Source organism: Lethenteron reissneri, chromosome 24, assembly GCF_015708825.2.
Source record: "Lethenteron reissneri isolate LAM-NWPU_2019-01 chromosome 24, ASM1570882v1, whole genome shotgun sequence".
In the NCBI taxonomy this organism is placed as follows: Eukaryota; Metazoa; Chordata; class Hyperoartia; order Petromyzontiformes; family Petromyzontidae; genus Lethenteron; species Lethenteron reissneri.
The window spans coordinates 6447269-6469997 of NC_083802.1; the positions used below are offsets into that span (position 1 = coordinate 6447269).

A 22729-nucleotide genomic window follows, 5' to 3' on the forward strand; every position below is an offset into this window, starting at 1 on the left:
TGAAGTTGATTGGTCCACACCCGAGACAGCTTTCCTTAGAGCCTAGTCTCACATGGTGTTGGACCATCTTCTTTGTTGTCCTATAGTCTAAACAAACTTTGCCGAGAGTACAAGTGCTGAGGCTAAACGGTGCATTCTTGGCTGGCTTCTCTCTGACGACTGTGACCTCGACTTGTACTTAACACGGTAGCTGTTATTTTTCAGCAGAACAAATCTGTTAGCAATTACTGCAGCTCTGGGGCATTCCCCTTTGCAGGGCCATTTAAAAATTACCCTACCAGCACAGGGTCCAACTGTCCTGTTGAGGGGATTGCGTGAACACACGTGCATGTACATATGCTGCATTCCTGTAGCTCAGACAAGCAATGGTGTTGCACATACCCAGACCTTTCTGGTTTCATCATCATAGCGCAGCTGTGCTTTGCTTAAAATACATGTTCTAAAATATCTTAAGTATGCTTCACAGCAAACAGTAGGGACCACACGCATACAGATACTGTCTACATATGGTGCAGCAATGCACAATGTTGCTTAGCTCGCAATCAGGAGTTCCCAGCTCAAACTCCAGTTGGAGGTCAGCTCAACGTCACGATCCCACCAGGGTTGAAAACATTTCCAATCACTTTGTGAGAAGTTAAGCGTGGCCATCATATGGAGACCGGTCTCCACCATAGTCATGTGGAATTTCTACCACTGGTTCAGGATGACCAAAATTCATTTTTTTAACGAACTTTGAGGCAGTGATCATCTCCTGTTTATAGCCCTGAGCTGATGGTGGGAATTCCTCTTTCCGATTGCAGCGATGAGTCTTCCCATAGGACACGCACTATTTAAACTTTCTCACAAAATACGTATTGTATCAGCACACCAGAGGGATGCCAGGCTTGAGTCAACTCCTCACAACACCAGGGCCTGACCTCGCACATTTCCGACTGCGGGCTGCTCGCTCAACCGTCGAGCAACCTTGCCAGGTGGATCAGCAGGAGGCCAATGGAGATGGAGCCATCATGCCGTGCTCACTCGAGCAGGAAATCACTTGAACCTTTAACTCGACAGATCCATCAGACACTGGAGATAGAATCTGCTTAACAAGGACCATATGGTGGGCGGTTCTTTTTGTTGTTGAGTCAGTGGGGAACATACCAAGACCGGGAAAATCCACACAAAAGCAATACTGTATCAGGTTTCCCAACGGTTAAGAAGAAATGCTTACGTTTATTATAATTTTTTTAATGATTAGGAATATACACTGCATTTCCTTACAACGGTACACTTTCAACTTTCCAGGTAACACGGCTTAAAAGGTATGGCGGTTTATACACGGATTTTTTTTTGCTTAAAATGACAACCCAGCCACAAACCAGGGAGGGCATCAGAGACAAACGTGTGCAGGGGAACAACACTACGATGGCGTATAGGGTTATATGCATAGGAGTATGGCTTACACGTTAAGCTGCGTAACAATGTTGGTACATATGAGCTCTGGGATTTGTTTAAAACTTGAAGATATATGCACGATTGTATACTGTGCGTGCCAAAAAAAAAACCCGAACTTACATAACACGCTCTTTTTTAAAATTAGGAATATAAGAATACTGTAAATACATTTATCATAAAAATCTTGTTAAAAGTTGAAGGTAAGTGAGCATTGTTGTGTTTCTATTGTATTCCCGCTTTGCAAATAATAATAATAAATCAAACGAGAGCACCACATGTTTGACGATGCGAGTTATGATGGAGCGCTCTTCCACTTGCAAAAACATGCTGTCCGTCCCAATGCAATTTATACGAGGAGAGATGAAGTGGGACTAAGATACGTCCCTCTGGCACACGACACACACACACATCACAGCGGTCAAGCGTGTACGTTCGTAATACTGTGAATGTTTCAAGATTATCGTAACCACGTACGACTTCTCGTCTCGTGACGATAACAATAATTGTAAGAATGTGCCGGGGGAATCGATGCTTATGTGTCGGCTCGCCAAAGAAACCTACACAGCCGCATATCAGATTCGAAGCCGAGGGATAACGTTGTGTTGCAACCTTGCATTTCGTGATAAAGATTATGCTGAACAGAAAGGAATACGAGTTAATGAGTCTACCATATTTTGCAGGTGTTTGTGTGTGCTTTGAATTGTGCTAATTAACGCTAATCAGATCAAAGCAAGCGAAGAAAGAAAACACATTTAATTCAGGAAAACAATCAATGCAAAAGTAATTTTCTCATGAGCGTGTGCTTATTATTCTTAACACATCTGGGCAGCACCATAAAGAGTTACATAATGTTCACTTCACGCGAAGTGGGAGTTAGTGTTAGCGGCAGTGCTTTTCTTACATTTGCAGGTAACTGTCACGATGCTTATTCAAAACAATGTAGTCGTGACTCAATTGTCTCGGGCAGACCTGGGTCTCCATGATCATTGCAAGACTTGCCAATGCCTTGGCTGGTAAATCTAATTCGGGCAAGGCTGAGCAATGATGGGCTATGACTTTCCATTATGTCCACAGCAGGTGTTGGAAACCGAGCGGAGAGTTTGAAAGAGTTTGCTAATGTGCGAGTGTCTTTTTTTGCACACACTTACAACACAAAAAAACAAACATCCTCCCATATAGTCGCAACAGACTGTTGGGGGCAGGTGCTGTTAGAGATCACACAAAGGCTGGGCATGGCACACGAGACAAAAAGACAAAGATCCCCCGTAAAGCCTGAACAGACTGTAGGGGCAAGTGCGATTAGCGAGCACCTCTGAAGGCCGGCACGACACACGAGAGGACAGGTGGTCACAGCAACAACGCCCGGCCACCTTTCTCTCTCGTGGCGATGTTTGCACTTCGCAACAGGTACTTCCTTGAGGCCGAGTCGACCTAGGGGAGGCCCGGGACCTGTTCAGATAATCGTCCCCGATGTTGGCCGTGAGCAGAAATCGAACTCGGTGTCACCAGGTTCGTAGCGAAATCAACTCACCACTATACTGCTGCTCCCCTAACGCACCCACTATTTAGTTTACATGGAACATACTTGGTGCACACTGTTAAGGAAATCTGCAGCCAGGGAACAGTTTGACCTATTCCAGAGTATTCATTCAGTCCAGTTTTAGCGACTAGAAATGGTGGGCATATACATGCATGTCATCAGTGGGCGAATTTACTAGCGAAAAAAAAGTTGGTTCACAAAAGAGTTAATCGCAATTTTTTCAGAATTTGAAGGCCAGAAGCATCATCCACAGAAATATCACTGCCCATCACATGCACATTTTTAATCAAGAGGTGTGGATGAGCTACCTAGTCTTAAAGCAACAGGTGATCATTTTGGTTGTCATTCTGTATATTTGTTTTAGCCCCAGAATGTACGATCTCACATTCAGAGATAACTAAACAACCAACTGACAGACGTGGACAAGCGTTGGGAAATAGCAAAAAAAAAATTCTAGCTGCATTTGTGCTGTTTTTATTTGACTAAAACACGTTTTCCCAGCAATACAAAACTAAAACGAGCCAAAAGAGTTCAGCGATAATAAGCATTTCCATCATTTTTGCCAACAGACTGGCTAAAAGCCGCAAGTGCTGCAGGCTTTAATGGCTGGCATCTTTACTGGGTGACTTTCCACCTAAACAGGAGGTGGGGGAGACACCAGTTTATGAAGAGGTACCATCAGTTTTTAAAGACGTGGAACCAGGGTGGCAGTCTCCAGCATCTGGCACTGAGGACTTGGCAATGGGAACATTTATTTCAGGGCAAGAATTGGCAGAGGAGGAGAAGAGGTCAAACTCAGCACGGAGAGGATTTGAAGCTCCAGCAACCTGACTGGCAAACTGGGCTTCTAAATCTTTCATGTCTTGCGTACTGACAAACAAACGAGTGGCAACGTACAAGGAGGACGGGCATTCAGCATCACCGAAAAGGGATTTTGGCACAGAGGAGAGCAAGGAGTTGGCACTGGTGGAGGAGAGAGTGGGACTGTTCGGCCACAAGGTGGCATCGGTGTCGGTCATGCCAGGGGGGGGCATCTGGTTCACTCCTGGTCGTCCCGGAGCTCCGAGGGGAGGAACTTGTACTGCTGCTGCCGTATTTGAGCCAGCTTCTTGCGGGCCTCCTCCAATTCGCGCTCCTTTCTCAGCATCTCCTCCTGCGCCGCTATTATCTGTGGATGAGAGGCACACAAATGTGATTCCATACAAACTGAAAGTGGCAAGCAATGCTTCCACTGGAGGACAAGTGGAAAACGATCGTATACGCACAAAGGGATATCTCCATCCGAGCTCCTGGTTAAACTATACATGTAGTTATTTACCATGATGTCCAATTCACAAATCGAACAGTGTAGATCTGATTTTTAGATAGATTTAAAATACATTTTCGCAGAGTATATTAGTTGTGAATAAAATAGCCAAATGGAATATATGATTGTTAAATTCAAATAACAGACCATTTAACACCACTATCACTATTACAATGTTACTCGACTTCTGATTGATGTAGTTAACTAACATTTGTGGCAGTAAAAGTGCTTGTTAAAACAAGATATTTAACAGCTATTGGTGGAAAAGCACACAGCGTCGTAACATCAGCATATGGATGTTAGCCACAACAAAATTGTGCCATCGAAAACATGAAAGTTACTTATTAGTTTATAAAATCACCAAGACCAGAAATGTTAAATTGTTTAAAACATATTTAAGCCCACAATCTAGGCAGGCTCACATGTTATATCACATGGCTGGCTCAGGGAAGCAGGTACGACCTTCAAATGAACATGGTTTCAAATATATATATATACACATAAGGTATTGTGGCACTACTATACCTTCACTATCATAAATTACTTTCTGGGTGGGCGGCACTGTGTCTATAGCATGTCTCACAAGCGTAAGGCTGCAAGTTGAATTTCAAATGCGGTTCAACTCGGCCCATCACACATGAACCAGCACCTCCTGAGGTTCAACAACAGCGGTGGTTCGAATGGCCTTTGCTGAAGAAATATAGAAATTCCATGACTGGTTCAGGTCTCAGCACATTTGTGGCAGTACAAGTGCTCAGGTTCGAGCGTAGTTAAGGGGACCTCCCCATTTCTGATTTTCCCATGAGGATGCTTTGGCGGTGTGACCTTCATTTGCTTTGCTCTGTATTTAATGGTATTTTCATTGTATGGTAATACGAGATAGTTTGGCCAAAATGCAATATTTAAAATAACTACGTTTTACCATGGTATATATGTAGAAACATTCATTAGGTTGATTAGAGCATATGTAGACAAGTACATGTTCTAATTTTGCACAGAGCAATTCTTGGCGAAAAAAATAAGAATTAACCAATCGCACTGAAATAGTATATTTGAAAAAAAAAATCCAAGTATAAAACAGCATCATTGCAATGGTCAATATCTACCCTGAGAAAGGTGTTACAAATGTCGAGAAATTTCGAAGACAATTGCAAATGAGTACACGAAATAAAAAGGATATTACTTAACCTTAAAAGACAATTTATTTTTTAACCCAGTACATTTAAACAACAAATTGATAACAAAACCCTCAGTGGCCAAAGTAAATTAAAGCCTGCGGAAGCACTCATGAATGTGAACAAATACTTATTTTGGAGACTATCAATGTTTATCAGTTAAATTATGTATGTGCATATTTGCTAGCAATTTAAAATATTTCATATATAAATGTTGTGCATTCAAATCCTGCTCATTAGATCAACTCGTCCCTTTGCCAATCCTGGCAATATGGGTACCACTTTATGGAAAGTCAACGGTGGTCACCCTAAGGAAAAAATAAGCCCTGCCATGGAAATATGGAATTTCCACAACTGCCTCAGGGCCACCAATGGAGAAAAATGCCTTGTGCCCCATTGCTCGTCTGAGCGGCGCGGGGACTCCGCCCTCTGACAGACAACACGTGCTCCTGCAGATTTCTTTAGGACTCGCCAGCGCCTTGATAGCTCAAACTGGTCTTGGGGATGGTGAGTTGGCAGCGGATGAGACAGCGTGGTGGTGGTTTCTCTGCAGCTGCACTGCAGTGCATTAACGCTCCACGTCTGGGTGCTTGGGGTGAGGTTAAAGGATGGGGGGGGAGGGTTTCGTGATGGTGATGAGAATGATGTTCGAGCCCGGGTAGGAAGGAAGCTTGCACACGGTGTGGGTTATGGGGACGCGCCGCCCCCGCGCACACACTCCCGCTTACTCACAATTGTAACTGTAAGAGTAACTATAGTTCTCGAGGCTGCCACTCCTCCACGAGCAAAGCTCATTTCTGAAAACCTTCAACAAGACACGGCGACAAAGACGTTACGCAAGGAGAGGAGGGAACGTCCCCTGGCCTGGATTTCACTCCGGATGCAGAGTTTTTTTGCAAGTACCTTTTGGGACCTCCATGGATAACCTGTTGGTGGCGAGCGGTTCACATTTAAAGGGAAGGGACATCCCAATGAATGAGCTTATCCATTGCTCTCTGTGGAGGTTGTACGTACGTACGTATGTTGAACTTCTATCGCACCGTAGCCGACCGTGCTAAGCGGATGTGCAGGTTGTGTATTTTGGTCATATGGTTATGGAAGCAGGTGCATTTTCAATTGGAAATCAAGAGGAGAGAGGATGCCACCATTTTAACTTTGCAGCTATAAGCTACTCAGGTACAAGTGATTTTTGTTAATTAAATAACAACCGATAAATATTACTTTTTTCCTTTAGGTTTTCAAGCTTGACCATGCCGTCATTGAACCATAAAAGCTTTACAGCAAATCATCCTCAGAACCTCAAAATTAATCAAACATAAGAAATCGATTTGCTGCTTTCCTCAGGTGCCGCAATGCGTGATAGTATTTTGAACACCAAGCGACTTGAAATGTATCATTGAGGCACGCTGCACTTAAGGAAATGAAGAGCTAAAACATTAACTCTATTCAAACGAAAACTGATTTAATCGGCTCTTACAGCACGAACAGATACTTCGATGCTATTGAAATAATTTAATATTGGCCAGTTTATTGGCTCCTCCCTTCATATCATAATGCACGTTCTTTCACCACCCAGCTTTCGAAGCAGGCTTTGTGACAGGCACTACCTACAGTACAACCCAGCCTAACACGCAATGGACTGCATAAATGATTCTATTATATAGAAATTGCATATTATTACCATATTATAATAAGACGTATTTTTCTTGTCCAGGGCTCTATCCCCCAGTTCATAACTACTTGGCTGATTAAAGTTTTTTTTCTAATGAACGTTTGGCCACGTAAGTGATGTGTTGGCATCTTCAAGTTCCAATTATTATTTTAGATTCAAAGTAAAATAATGCAAACTCATCTACCGGTAAAATACATGCATTATTTTATCTCAAAAAGTATGTTTTTTTGTAGCTTCTAATAATGATTCAATATTTATTTTTTGAGCAAGGCCACAAAATGGTCTGGCCAAATTTGTGTTATGTAACCCCTCCACCACCCAACAGAGACAAACAAATGAAAGTGTTGAACTCGTGCAAGTGTTTATCATAACAATTATCATTGTTTCAGCTCACTGGTGTTGAAGAACAATTCTCACAACCTTGACTTAAAGCTTTCGTGACTGCAGGAATTAATATTCTTGGGCCTTTTCGGTAAAGTCGCGAAGATAGGTTCAAAGAAAAATAGTTTTTTGTTATTTTTTCGTTGTTTTCTTTGAACTTATCTACGTGACTTTACCGAAAGACCCAAGAATATGAATTCTCACAACCACAATTATCAATTTGAGATGAGGTTTCGTTTCAATTGGCCAGATCATTCTGGCCTAACCCAATAACCAATTATGATTGGAACTGTATTATTTTAGTAATATCCTTTTGGTGTGTTGTTGCCTACCTCTGGATGCTTGCAGGCATGCACAAGATGCAAATCAAAGGTCCGTGCCGTTCTGAGGCACAGACTGCTCGTATGTATCTCGTATACATCAGGGCCAACCCATTGACGTATCACAATCGTTCTATAATCGTAAAAGCATGCGCCCTTGAACAAATCCGTTTCCTGCTCCTGGTCAGTGATTTTTTTAAATTACTATCGACAGAGGAGCATGACTGACTAATTGTCAGGGTGTATCTTTAGACTTCATTTGGAAACGACGTTCAACTTAAGATCCTTAAGGACCATGGAGACATTTGGTATCTTTCACTTGCATGCATGTACAGTATGTTGAACTTCTTCTGCACCATACATAGCCAACCTTGCCCCATGGTCGCTCCAGGGCCTAGATGCCTTACTGGTTTTGGTATATTCACTGTCACTATATCTAGTATTCATAAATGATCCTAAATACACTGTGCCTTGGTGTAGTATTTCTATAGATTACATACATATGCTCATTTGAACCATGCTATTGAAATTACAGCACAGAGCCAGGCGAGTAAACATTTTTAATATCGGTATCATTTGGTGTTTCTACGGAGTCTAAAAATGCTCACTCACCACATTGGTTAATGCAATATGTAAATAATAAGCCTTTTTTATTAACCGATAGATATGCCTGCACTGTGCTTGTAAATCCTTTACCATGGCATTGATTATGTACTAATGTACACAAAGACAAAAAAAGGTCCCCCATTTCACGATATACGGCTGAGGCAAGTGCAGTTACCGCATATGTGTGAAGGCTGGCATAGCAAACACTACTGTATGCCAATGACCCCTGGTGATGTGGATATGTATCAAACAACTTAAAAGCAGGACATTTCCACTTTTGGTCTCATCTGTGCTATTGTTTATGCCCAGGTCCCTGGGTTCATAGTTCGGTGTGCTGTAGAACGTGCAACTGCTCTCCACAATTATAGATGTCTTGTACGTGTGGATACACACACATATATAGAGGACATATACACGAGGGTTAGCAAGCACTCTCAGATTGGGACATTGAAGGACGCGCAGATTAATTTATCATTTCACGACTATAATTATTTCAATAAAAGGCAATCTGCATTGTGGTAAGATTCATTCAAAGTAAAATGAATAGGAAGAAAAATGCCTTACCCACAAATGTTTCAATGCCCCACATTACACATGAATACAAAAGTAAGATACTTTAACGGTATAAGGGATGTGACCTCTACACATCTCAATGATGAATAAACTGATCTTGCAAAGCAGTAATTGTCAGGCAAGGAAAACGCGCACTCCTTGACATTCACTCACTTAACATAAAGGATTTAAAAAGAGAAGACAACACTGAAAAAAGACAGCGAGTAAACTTGAATATTGCTTTAACATATGAGGCATGTCATCATGTTTAGAATTAATTGATTAAAACTAATAAATAGGGTAACCAACATTATTTAGTATGTGACAACAGTGCTCGCCTATCGATCAAAAGGCAGCGAGTTTAAATCCTGATCTGGAGCTGACTCAGTCTATCACTCCTCTGGGGTTCGTAAAATGTGCACCACTTCGTGGGACGTCAACAGCGGTGGTGCCTTACGGGAAGACGGACCTCAGAGATGTGAAAATGAATTCCTGGCCACTGACTCACGGCTGACAAAATGAATGAGTGAGGAGACGTTTTTACCGAATCAATATCTCTACTCCGTGTAACAATCCCGTAATAGCTCGTCATGTAATTTAATCGGTAATCAGAAATGGTTTTGCAAAAGCTCTATAATTTGTAATCTTCATTGTATAACTACTCTCGAACATTATTGCGGAATCATCATTGGAGATCTTGAGCTGCAAATTAATTAGTAATCTGTAATTAATCTTATAAGCGAGTCTAATCAGCAAGGGACGACATTAGCTGTGATATAATTACCTATCTCTAATGGCCACTCGGTGCTTCTGCTTGCTTCCCCATTGAGAAGACAGTGAGTGGCTCATCAGTCTCCTACTGCTCCAGAATATCTTACAACGAGGCAGCCCCATCAAGGTTCATCGGATAACAAAAGACAAAGGTCCACCGTGTAGCTTCTAATAGGCTGTTGGGGCAAGTGCTGTTCGCGAGTAGCGCCTATGAAGACCGGCACGGTACACAAAGACAAAGATTTCCCATAAACCCTCAAAAGACTGTTGGGGCAAGTGCTGTTAGTGAGCACCTATGAAGGCCGGCACGGCACACGAGGGGGTGGGTGGCCAGGACCACACCCGGCCGCCTTTGTCTCCCGAGTGGCGATTCTTACACACCGCACCAGGTAGTCATTTGAGACTAAGTCGACCTAGGGGAGGCCCAGGACCAGTTCAGATAATCGTCACTGGTTTTGGTTGTGAGTGGAAATCGAACTCGGGTCGCTGGGTTAGTAGCGCAGTGCGCTAACCGTTGCAGCTCCGCTCCCCACATTGAACTACCGCACGTTACACACACATACGGGCACGCATATCGCAGCGATGGAAACGTGGGCGCTTTACCTGCGCGATGCCACCCACAAAGTGCGACTTGACGATGACGTTGGTTTCCTCCTGCTGCTCGAACGCTGCCTTCTGGGCAGCCCTCACGAGGTTGTCGGATGCTCGCTTGACCGCATTGCCGGCGGCCTGGGGAGACATGGGGGGGGGGTAGTGGGGGGGATGGCGCACGTGGGGTCAATGGTAGCGGCATCAGGAGAGTCGTTTGGCAATGCATGAGTAAAACAAAAACGATTCACAGTTAATTGTGTTGAGCACGTTTTTTATTTTCTTTGTTAATACTGCGGGTTGGTGAAGGCAGAAAGTGTATGCACGGGAGCATATAAGTACGGTATGACAATAGATTTTTGCTGTACTGAACCTGCTTACCACCACCACATAGCACAGGCATGTAGCCACCCGCAATAGCCTGGCATGCGTGGTGGTCATCGGTCCAAGGATTGTTCATCAGGCTTAACCCTACTGAGCATCTGAGCGCTTTATTTCGGGCACGTTCCAGGTTGATAGGCCATAGGCACCTGAATTAGTAGATAAAGGTGCAGCCCTGCAATGCCTTGCTCGTGCCTCTGTTGGCAGGAGGTCTCTGTATTAGAGAGAGCACTAGAGAGTCCCCATCGAGGGTATTTTGGGCCAACTCTTGCTGACAGAGGTGGGAGTTACCCACACGTTGCAGATTAACCAACTGCGGTGTGCCCATTTATAATTTGCTGAGTGGACAGCGGCGTGGAGATTGAAGAAACTTGCACCATTGTTTCAACTTGCTCGCTGGGAGATCGAAACCTGTGACCTCTGAATCATAAGTCCAGTGCGTGCCAACTCAATACGCTGCGGTAGCATCCCCCCAAATTATTATCGGCGAGCAATTCAAGCAGCGACGCGTCGCTCCGCAGATGAAGTTGGCGAGTCGAGCCCGTCGGCTCTCGTCGTCTCCTACTCACTTGCAGCCGCCGCATGGCCTCGGAGTCGGCGTCGGCCTTGACCTTGCAGGCGACGAGCAGTTGCGCCGTGGAGGCGGCCACCTGCTTGGCGGACGAGATGAGCTTCTCTTCGCTCGCGTGGCCCTGAACGGCCGCGTTGGCCGCCTCGCACAGGCTGCTCGTGGCGGCCGCCACCATGCGTGCCTGCGAGCGTCAGCGTGCCCGGGGGGCCGGGTGGTGGGTGGCGGTGGGTGAATGGTCAGCACAGAGTTGGTGAGTAGAGGCAAGCATCTGTAACATTGTGCGATGGAGTGGTGTTAAAATTTTATTTTGCAGCGGTGGTAAAAAGATTTTAGAATTGTGGGGGGAAAAATTAGGTGGCAAAAATAGGCCGGCACAAATTACATGTTTGAATGTCTTCCACTAAGTAGAAGACATATATAAGCTCCGTGCAGAATGACAACTGTGATAATTTTATGGCGATGACAATAATAATAAAAAAAACTGTGTGCGAGATGAAAAGTGTTCATCCTATTTAGGAGATGAAACTCTGCAATGAGAAATCTGGAATTTCTACATTGCACCAACTGGCTTCGGGCTGCCAACTTATCCAACCGTGGACAGTGTTCAAGTTAATGGGGGCAATGATGGAAAATAAAACATGTTTCTATTTATAACATGACAAAATAAACAGTAAGTGAATATAAGCACGAAAATTGTTCTCGGTAAATGGGAGTAAAAAATATCTTAACATCGTGTTCCACTGGCTGAAGACGATCTTTTACTCTCCATATGAAAAAATACACTTTTTTTTTACAATTAACCTTTTCATCAACTATGGAATGAAACCACGTGGAACTATAAAGTATATGACTCAAAATTAGATCAAATCCCGTTGTGAAGGACGACTCAACCTATCATGCTTTGAAAGTTGATCAAATTGAGTACCACTTTACAGAAAGTCAAACAGTGGTCAATACAATTGAGAGATTGGATCCTACCATGGCAATGTCAAAGGCGCAAAACAGTTGCTTGAAAGGTTGTGTTTTTAAAACTACTTCAGTGCAGAATCTTGAGATGACGTCAAATCTATCAATTGGTATATACGCCAACATGGTTGTTCTTGTTGGGGGCTGCCAAGAGACATTGCTGCCACCCGATCACTCCTTGGAGCACAGAGATACTTTGACGTATTATCAACAAAGCCTGAACAATGTAAAATGCAATGGCCAATTGCACGATTGAAAAAGAGCGTGGAGGTGAATTACATGGTGATAAGACAGACATTATAAAATGCCCATGTTGGGTGGCAGGTGCTAAATTACACCACTTACCGCTGAGATGAGACCCTGGGACCACTGCCCGTCATCTGCTGCATTAGCAGGAATGGCTCCGACCTAAAGAAAAGATAAAAGAGTGAGTTATGAACCGCGCAATTGTTCAACATAACCATTGCTATGGCTGGGAGACTTGCTCAGTTGGCAGAATACTTGTGGGTTCGATCCTAGTAAGGGCCAGCCCCACCATAATCGTATCCATCATCAGCCCTCCATGGTCTGGAAAATAAGTGCCACCACCCGATGAGGTGTGGTGCTTCGCGGGACGTCAAATGAAGTTGTCTATCCAGTCCTTGGCATAGGAATATGGAGTTTCTCCCATTGTCTTAGGACCAGCAACACAAATGAGCACCACCCTGAAATCATTTGAGGAAAGAGACACTTTGCCTTCTGAAATATAATTAACAATTTTTTCCTCGATTTTCTATACCAGATGCAGTTCTTGCTTGAGTGATTGTGTGTGTGTGTGTGTTAGCATTGTAATTTACCTGTGCAGCTGTTCCATCATCATACACTTTTTACCATCTAATTAAAACATGTGAAATAATTGCCATGCAACCTTGCGTATTGTGAACTAGATGCAACTATTTTGAAGACCGTGTTAAAACGTAAAATAATTTTAGAGACTGCATTTTATCATTCAAAAGTGTGCTTCCTGCAGAATTTGTCTTTGAAAAAAATATATTGCAAAAGCATACAAAATGCATCTATATATTTTGAAAGTTGAGAGCTAATATCTCAGTAGGGAGTTCAATCAGCCGATCATCCCTCCAAGGTTGATAAAATTAGTACTGCTTTGAGCAGCCAGTCCTCCACCAGAGGAAAATGGAACGTCCACCACCAGCTGGAGTACACTGTTGAATGTGAATGCTGCCCCCCTATTACTCGTTTAAGCAAGGAGACAACTTGACTCGACGACGTGCCAACATTATAATGTTTTGTTGCAAAGCAGGCATCAAATGTAAGCATAGATTTTAGCTCTCGGTGCTGGTCTAGGCTTAATTTAGTGAAAACACCGCATAAGAGAGCGTATTTTCGAGTGGCCACTGGTGACTGGGCTCACACCATAAAATTCACGCCACTCAAGATGATGATTCAATCGTGAGTGGCTCAAACCTGAATTCAATCCCTGGGCATCTGTGCTACTGGCTCAGTGCTCACATCTAGGCATGAGATGGAGAGTTGGTGAACAGCCTGCATAGTCTGTGTTACACACACACAAAGATAAAGATCCTCCATATAGCCTTTAACAGACCGTAGGGGCAAGTGCTGTTAGTGAGCACCTATGAAGGGCGGAATATTACACGGGGGGTGGGTGGCCAGCACCACGTTTGACCGCCTCTGTCTCCCCAGTGGCGATGTTTACACACCGCACCAGGTACTCATTTCAGGCTGAGTCGACCTCGGAGAGGCCCATGGACCGGTTCAGATAATCGTCACCGGTGTTGGCCGTGAGCGGGAATTGAACTCGGGTCACCTGGTTCGTAGCGCAGCGCGCTAACCGCCACACCACCGCTCCCCACACACACGCACGCACACGCACAAACCCACACACACGCACGCACCTTGCCCTGAGCGACGAGCTCGCGCTGTGCGGCTGAAGCTGACTTGACGAGGGCGCTCGTGGCCGCCGCGATCGCCTTCGCCGCCTCCAGAATCTGCTCCTCAAAGTTGAGCGACTCGTCCGCCTCCTGTGCTCGCGCGGATCGCGAGCAGGTGGCGGGGGACAATGTGGCACGCACACAGAAGTGCACACACAAGCGCACACACAAGCGCACACACAAGCGCACACACAAGCGCACACACAAGCGCACACACAAGCGCACACACAAGCGCACACACAAGCGCACACACAAGCGCAGGCCAGGCACAGACGCGAGCACAGTTACGAAACGGTACTCAGGAACGATGAGCGCTAGTGGTCAGCTTTGACGAGGCGATGGGAATTTCCATCATCTTACTCAATAGACATCTTGAAGGTGTCCTTAACCCTGTTTGGCTGTCCGCTCGAGGTTGCTGGTAAATAGTTGCTTTCATTGGTTTATCCGCTGCTTGTTGCCATCGGTGCAAGGTTTATTTTATTCGTCTTTACGCGAGGGGCCAGGGAGAGATTTCCGTACAGGTGTTTCTGCCGAAGGGTAATTGTCATTCTTGGCCACATTTCGTTATGGAACCCTTGGGGGCTATTGCGGCAAAAAGAGAATAAGAGAAAAAAAATCTGAGACGAGCAAATTTACATTCATGTTACGTGCAACACCAAGGGTGTGACTTGCAAGGGACACAAGCCAAGACATCATGGATCTATTCCCACTCTTCCATTCTCGTGAGCTTTGTTTAACATTTAAAACATCTCAGGTGCAGTCTGCAATAACTCTTCACACGAAGAGTTATTTTTTATACGGCACAAATTCAATCGTTCATTTTTAATGCAGCACATTTGCAATCGTTTACCATAAATCCAGGACTCCTTTTGGAACAAGCAGGGACAGTACCTTGTTCTGCGAGTATCTGCAGAGGTTTGTAGATACGGAAGCTGACGTTCAGTGATGAGATTTGAGGTGGTAATGTGTGTACAACTCCACAAGGCGTACAAGGAATTACAGGCCTAGCTGTCTGCTCATCTTGCCTGCACTTCAACTGATACTGCTATATAGTATACCACTTAAAGAAAAAGCTGTATGCCTGATTAGTTATAGACTCACCGATTCGCCACAAACTCATCTCTCACCCGCTCGTCTCTCCCTCCATATGACGACTTACCTCTATTCTCCGGTTTCTGGGACATTGGTCTATGCAGTTCAATTCCTCTCATCTGTACCGTATGCAGCTGCCTCACTGCACCTCGTCAATTCCTCCTCTGCTTTCTATCCCCGCAGGGCTCCGTTCGTATGTCTTTGCAGCCACGTAAAACCCAACTCAATTTAAGAAGCTTCTCGTCTCTAACCTATCATCCTTACTCTGCACGCATTCATGAACAATACTACCTAAAAAGGAAACATACATATTTAATAGGCGAGCTTTCATGGAATGCCCCTTCGTCATAGCACATAGCTCGCTCTGCTGCTCCACTTTATACATTACGTTTAACACGTAGGCTTTCGCGAGCAATCATTTTTGGTGCAGTGGTGGCCAACACGTGGATCGTGATCAACGGGGGGATCAGAAAAGACTTTTAAGTGGATGTCAGGACAAATCAGGACAAACGCGAATATGAGCAGACAATAATTTGCATTATGGCAGATGGCAAGTAAAATCCCCAATTAAGCAATCCTATATTAAAAAAGAAACTTCTACCAACAGATGGCGCAAGTATTATATTAAACCGTAGCAACCATGATACAATATAAAGCCATCTCTATATTATTATTTTGAAAACATAGCATTCCAATTCAACGATTTTCATATGCAGTAAATTGTGCCAGGACAGCATGAAAAAGGTGTTTTGAACAAGAACATGAATTATAGTTACATGAATAAGGTAGCTTCCCTCATTTGAACAACAAATGCTTGGACATTATAGGGTTTAAATCCGGGTAATTGTTGGTCTTAGTTTTCTGGTGGATTGTGAAGCCCACTGGCTTCAAACATTTGATAAAAAAAATACAACTAAATCATAAAAAAAAGTTTCATTTGCAAACAGTCGATGTGCGAATAGATTTTGTTGCACTTTTACCTGACATGACCACCTAAGATCGCTGCCGCTCGTGCGAGTGAGCATGTGCTGGGTGCATTTCGGTCAACGCAAACGACGGCACGTGTACAGCAGGAAGCTGTGTTCAGGCAGATGTGGCGGGCAGGCCTCTGTGAGAATATGTTTGATATATAGTTGGGTCTCCACAAATACAACCTTATATACCAAACATATCAGACAGCAGTCGGCAGGGCAGCAGGCTCCTGGCATCGTGGTCAACGGGCAGCGGGCGGGTTTCCCCGCTCTTGGCTCGACTCTGCGAGCACATGACCCCGTAAATTTACTCCGCAGCATCCGTGCGGCCGCCGTTGGCAGCGTCGTCACCGTCGTCACCGCGCAGGCCCGACGTGCTATTGTTGTCCACGAGGCTTTGACAGATGTCTATTTTTAACAGTCGTGAACACTGCTATTGTAGCAAAGCAAAACGTTTTCTATAGAATTACCATTACCATCAACCCATCCCTACGCGAGGAGTGATCTCAGCATTGTTAAGAAAGAAAACGTAAAAAATATTCTCTTATAACATTTAATTTATCAGACTAAACGGTTGTAAGAATAATTAACGTTTCCCAGTAGAATTAATTTAAACAAGGCTTTGGCCTGGGGCAATATTTTACTTAATTCATGCTAATCAGTAAGGTATGGACAATTAACCGAGTGCTGCTGGGTAACCTGAATACAACAAGGGTGGGACTGTCCAAAACCAACATGCGGCCCAAAAATTGGGTTTCTGCAATGCGTGTCACGTGTTCAACAACAAGTTTTGCGCAGCCCAAGTAAATCTTCTAAACGTAAATGTTACTGGCCAGGTGGCACTGTGAGTGATTCGAGCAATAACAAAAAGACACAATCAAAAAGTTTACGAATTCAAATCCCAACCTGGGGTTCGACTCCAATTATAATTATTCCTCTGAGATTATTAGAGTCTGAATGAGAGTCTCATTCAGACTCTGTCGCCTCGACGGACCTGGTTTTCACCTGACGACGGCTGCTTGCGTTGTGGCCGAAACGTCGTGAGAATTATTTTATTATGTTTTATTTTTATTATTTTATTATTTCCCTTCTACGTGACTTTACCGAAAGAACCAAGAAGATGAATCCCTGCAGTCACGAAAGCTTTAAATCAAAATTTTATACCACTTTTGTAGGAATTCAAGAGCGCTCACCCCGTGGGGAGACTGACCCCCAACAGGGGAATATGTGGAACATCAACCGTTGGCTCATGCCCACCAACGTGAATGAGTTGCCATCCCAGGACTCGTTTGTGCACGAAGATGCTTACTGCGATTCTCCCTTGCAAAATACAACATTAAATGGCCTTCAAGTGGTCCGCTATGAAGTTTATTAAACGACTGTCTTGAGAAATGATATGGAAACAAGAGAGAAATGGACAAAACTAAACCATAAACTAACCTATGTTTATTTTTATCAGGTAAGGCCCACTGATGTAAGTAGCTCTTTTTCAGAAGCGACCTGGCCACAAATGATAGCTCAATGAAGTGGCTTATCACGTGGAAATCCATAGCAGCAGCCAAATCCTCTAATAGCATGTTTAAAAATGTGGAGGGGAAAACCGGAGGACCCGGAGAAAAATCCGCGTGACCACGGCGAGAGACCGACACCGCAAACTCCAAATATACAACAGGGGTCAGGAACCAACCCATGGACTTCCTGCATACCAGGTGAGGTAGTTAACATCTCGCCACCGTGGACTTCATGGGGAAGAGGCACACAACGTAGGGGTGTGGCGAGGCGGCGGCGGCAGTGGCGAGAGAGAGAGAGAGCACAAGTGGTGTCGTGGGCACGTGCCACGTGACCCCACCTTGGGCTTGGCACGCGGCTTCAGCTGCTCCAGCTTCTTTGCCGCGGCCTCGATGGCGGCAGCGGCTCCCAGCAGCTCGGCCTCCGCGATAACCGTGGGGTCCTCGGGGTCCACCCACTCTGTGCCTGTACAGAGTTAAGAACGCACAAAGACCACCGCCCCCCCCCCGTTTGGCCTTAACAGACTGTTGAGGAAAGTGCTGTTAGCGAGCACCTATGGAAGGTCGGCACGGCACACGAGGGAATGGGTGGCTCGCACCAAGCCCAGTCGCCTTTGTCTCCCTTTGAGCGATGTTTTACACACCAGGTACTCATTTGAGGCTGAGTCGACCTCGGGGAGGCCCAGGACTGGTTCAGATAATCGTCACCGGTGTTGGCCATGAGTGGGAATTGAACTCGAGTCGCTGGGTTCATAGTGAAGTGCGCTAACCGCTACACTACCGCTCTCCACAAACATGTGTGTGCACACACACTCATGCACACAAATGCATGCACACATGTGTGTGCATGCATGCACACGCAAACGGATGCAGACACGCATGACTCATCAATACTGATGAAATACAATCACAATGAATGCAATTCCTTGCATGTGTCTAAAAATGGATGAACATTTACAATTCATGACAATTATACAAATGTGCTTTACTTATATTTATACGATTGCATTGAACAAAACTATACGAGATGGGGGGAAAAAAACAATGCAGCAATCGTAATAATGATGATGGAAAAAAATACGATTCGAGAGTCTAATTACGAAAGCACATCGTGACAGTTCGAGGGACCACCAGGGGTGTGTGAGTCTTAGCATGCCTAATCTGCATGCATACAACTACACACAGGCAGGCAGGCAGGCAGGCACCCACATGTAATGCACACAGACACACAGGCGTGCACGCAGGCGTGCAAGCGTGCAAGCATGTGAATGCAGAAAGCGCACACATGCGCACAGGCAAATGTGTGATGCACATAGGAAGGAATGCAAAGATCCCCCGTATAGCCTTTAATGGACTGTTGAGGCAAGTGCTATTAGCAAGCACCTGTGAGGGCCAGCACGGCACAAGAAGGCCACCACCGCGCCCGACCGCCTTTGTCTCTCTGATGGTTGTATACCGCACAAGGTACTTACTTAAGGCTGAGTCAACCTAGGGGAGGCCCATGAATGGTTCAAATGTTCGCCAACTGGTGTCGGCCATGAGCGGGAATTGAACTCGGGTGTCTGGGTTCGTCGCGCGGTGCACTAACCAACTGCGCCACTGCCCTCCATGCATGTGAACGCATAAGGTGCAACACGTAGGCAAGTGTATGATGCATCCAGTAAGGAATATAACACACACACGCACACATGAACAATGCATACATGCAGGCACACAAGCAGTAATGCACGTGTACAATGCATGGATGCGCACAGACATGCAGATACAAACACACATGCCAGGGAATAGCTCTAAAATATGACTATACAATTACAACCACCTAAGAATACATGGACATGAATCAAACGGAGAAACTAATTTGTCTGAAACTGGTGCTTTGTTTCCTTCAATGCAAGAACTCTTCACAAGAAGGGAATTCCGAGACTTTATTTTCAGAAATTTTGACAACATTCAGCCAATCAATTCCTGTTTGTGAATAACGTGTGTCAAATATGTTCTCCACCATGTAGGTTTCCCTTTCTGCAACATAGGTCCGACTACACTTAATTGTATTTCCCCCCACTTTACAACGCAATGATCATTTACCTCGAGAAATATTAATGGGGCACAACCTGCTATTAAAGTCGAGGTCACCATGGGCCAATGGGAGGACACCTCAGCACAGCTTCCTTGTGCCAGATCCCACAATTCTCGCAACGTCTTAGAAAAAAAAACACCCCTCTTCAGTCTTCCGCTCACGTAGTGTACGACAACCACATGGCTCGGACCCTTCCTTTTGGTTGCTCACTTTGGGTGCCCACAAAAAAAAAACCCTCGGTCACAAAACCTCTTCCAATACACACACGTGCCCAACTAATGATACGCTCAAATTATAAATTATATTTTTGCACCAATTTTGATCAAATTATGCTCTCGGCATCATTACACGAGATGAAGGATCCATTCTAAAACATCACAGTGCAGCGTATTCCGTGTCAGCGAAAGGCTACGGAGGATATTCTTCACAGGATTTTGAAATCTCTTTTTTAAAAAACTTCACTTACTTTACTCAGTATGAGTTGCAATTTACACTTTCCCATATACTCTGCTGTGAGATCATTTGCTCCATGCACGTGAGGAGGGATCTCCTGATCAAAGCTAACAAAACCTTTATATCATCTGCATACTCCACATCTCTCAGGTGCACACGACCCATTGCGATCCCTCAAAGCTATCTTTACTCACGACACAAACCCCCACGCTACGGTCGCTACTCGTCCCTGCGTTTGACGACCCCTACAAGGCAGCGGAGGCAGAGCGAGCACGCGGTGTGCACAGCCCCTTCCCCTGCCACCCCAACCTCCTCCCCCGCCCTCCCTCCCCACCCTCCGCCCACCGCTCACCGCCAGCGCTCCCGACGTACCTTTCATGGCCTCGGCTGCTTGGATGAGCTCGGTGACGGAGTTGGCGACGCGTTTGGAGAAGGCAGCCAACTGGAGCTTCAGCTCAGCCGTGGGTCGCTGCAGGATCTGGATTTGGTGGGGGGTTTGTGTTGGGAGGGAGCGGGGGAGGGGGGGGGGTGCGAATGTGACGTGAATGAAAGGGCACGCAGCTGTCGCCTGCTCGTTGGGCGACCCGTGGGCTGGAAGTAACCGCTGCCAGCATCTCCGTTGAATGGGGACGCCTTTCCGCGAGTGTGAGCAAGGGGGCTACCTGTGATCGTGCGATTCTGACGGGGAACGGCGGTCCCCCTTGTTCGTCTGGCCTCTGTGGCAGTGTGGTGAGAAAGCTCGGCCACAAACAAAAGGTTCAGAATGTAATTCCTGGTTCGGGAGGGTTGGACTTGGCCCACCATCCGCAAACAAAAGGTTCAGAATGTAATTCCTGGTTCGGGAGGGTTGGACTTGGCCCACCATCCGCAAACAAAAGGTTCAGAATGTAATTCCTGGTTCGGGAGGGTTGGACTTGGCCCACCATCCGCAAACAAAAGGTTCAGAATGTAATTCCTGGTTCGGGAGGGTTGGACTTGGCCCACCATCCGCAAACAAAAGGTTCAGAATGTAATTCCTGGTTCGGGAGGGTTGGACTTGGCCCACCATCCGCAAACAAAAGGTTCAGAATGTAATTCCTGGTTCGGGAGGGTTGGACTTGGCCCACCATCCGCAAACAAAAGGTTCAGAATGTAATTCCTGGTTCGGGAGGGTTGGACTTGGCCCACCATCCGCAAACAAAAGGTTCAGAATGTAATTCCTGGTTCGGGAGGGTTGGACTTGGCCCACCATCCGCAAACAAAAGGTTCAGAATGTAATTCCTGGTTCGGGAGGGTTGGACTTGGCCCACCATCCGCAAACAAAAGGTTCAGAATGTAATTCCTGGTTCGGGAGGGTTGGACTTGGCCCACCATCCGCAAACAAAAGGTTCAGAATGTAATTCCTGGTTCGGGAGGGTTGGACTTGGCCCACCATCCGCAAACAAAAGGTTCAGAATGTAATTCCTGGTTCGGGAGGGTTGGACTTGGCCCACCATCCACATCGGGTTGAGATGAAACGTGACATGTTCGTGGCAAAAACATTTTTGTGGTATTATTTGTAGCATTATCTCAGGACAGAACCCAGACATCCTCGCTAATATCTGTGAATATTTCAACATTTGACATTTTCTTAGAGGTATCTCATCCGTGTAATGGAGGGGATACATCCCCGAATGAACACCTGGGTGGTCGACAACACATCAACTTAGAACTAAGCGGGGTAGGCGGGTGGGTGCCAAGCCAGGGGTGATACTACTTGGTAAAACCCGGATTAAGGTAAGACTTTTCCGAAATCCTAGTTTATTACCTCAGCAATATCAACCCAGCTGCGGGTCGTTATTTAGTGAACCGGTACCAGAGCCGGCCGACACTGAAGGTGGGTAAATTCAAGCCGGCCCACCCTGACTAGATATACATGACTGGACCGCAGCTGACAGTACCGTCCTACCAAACCATCCATCCTGAGAGGACGGCACGTCAAGGCGGTAATGCCGTGCAAACGTATGCGGTGTGGCCCACACCGCTGCTCTACATCCAGAGACACTCCCGCCCCCCGCTGGCCCAGGTCGCTGCCACAGCCGTGGTAGAGTGATGTTCAACAGCACTGGTTTAAAGCCTGTCCCTTACACCTGTACGCCCCCTTGATGCGGCTATACGCTGCTTGGAAAGCCGGATGGGCCCTCTTTTGAAGGCCGTACAACACTAACAGCTCTTCAAAGGTGGGTGAGCGCCAAGGGCGTGAAGCTCACATACCCTATGCACCGCTGGAACGCACAATGCACATAACTCAAAGGATGGGTCACACAGCACCAAGTGCAGGACTCCATACCTCTGAAAATGTAAAAATATAACCAAATATTCGCGTGAGTATTCTTTGGTTCTTTCGGTAAAGTCACGTAGGCTTTACCGAAAGAACCAAAGAATATTAATTCCT

The 22729-nt window shown here is 45.5% G+C and overlaps 1 protein-coding gene across 5 annotated transcripts in view; it reads right to left on the reverse strand.

Moving 5' to 3' along the window:
- Positions 1–1195: 1195 nt before the first annotated feature.
- Positions 1196–22729, reverse strand: part of LOC133346467 (talin-2-like) — a 258048-nt gene continuing 236514 nt past the window's right edge. For 3 of the 5 annotated variants that reach the window (XM_061558070.1, XM_061558071.1, XM_061558069.1), the window contains 8 exons: positions 20689–20794; positions 18128–18252; positions 14180–14305; positions 12612–12674; positions 11299–11481; positions 10364–10489; positions 6191–6263; positions 1196–4145 (listed from right to left, as the gene is read on the reverse strand). In XM_061558070.1, coding sequence (XP_061414054.1) covers positions 3640–4145; positions 6191–6263; positions 10364–10489; positions 11299–11481; positions 12612–12674; positions 14180–14305; positions 18128–18252; positions 20689–20794 — 1308 coding nt within the window. In that variant the 3' untranslated portion in view covers positions 1196–3639. The remainder of the gene's footprint in view (positions 4146–6190; positions 6264–10363; positions 10490–11298; positions 11482–12611; positions 12675–14179; positions 14306–18127; positions 18253–20688; positions 20795–22729) is intronic. The other 2 variants (XM_061558073.1, XM_061558072.1) reach the window with 1 other exon arrangement.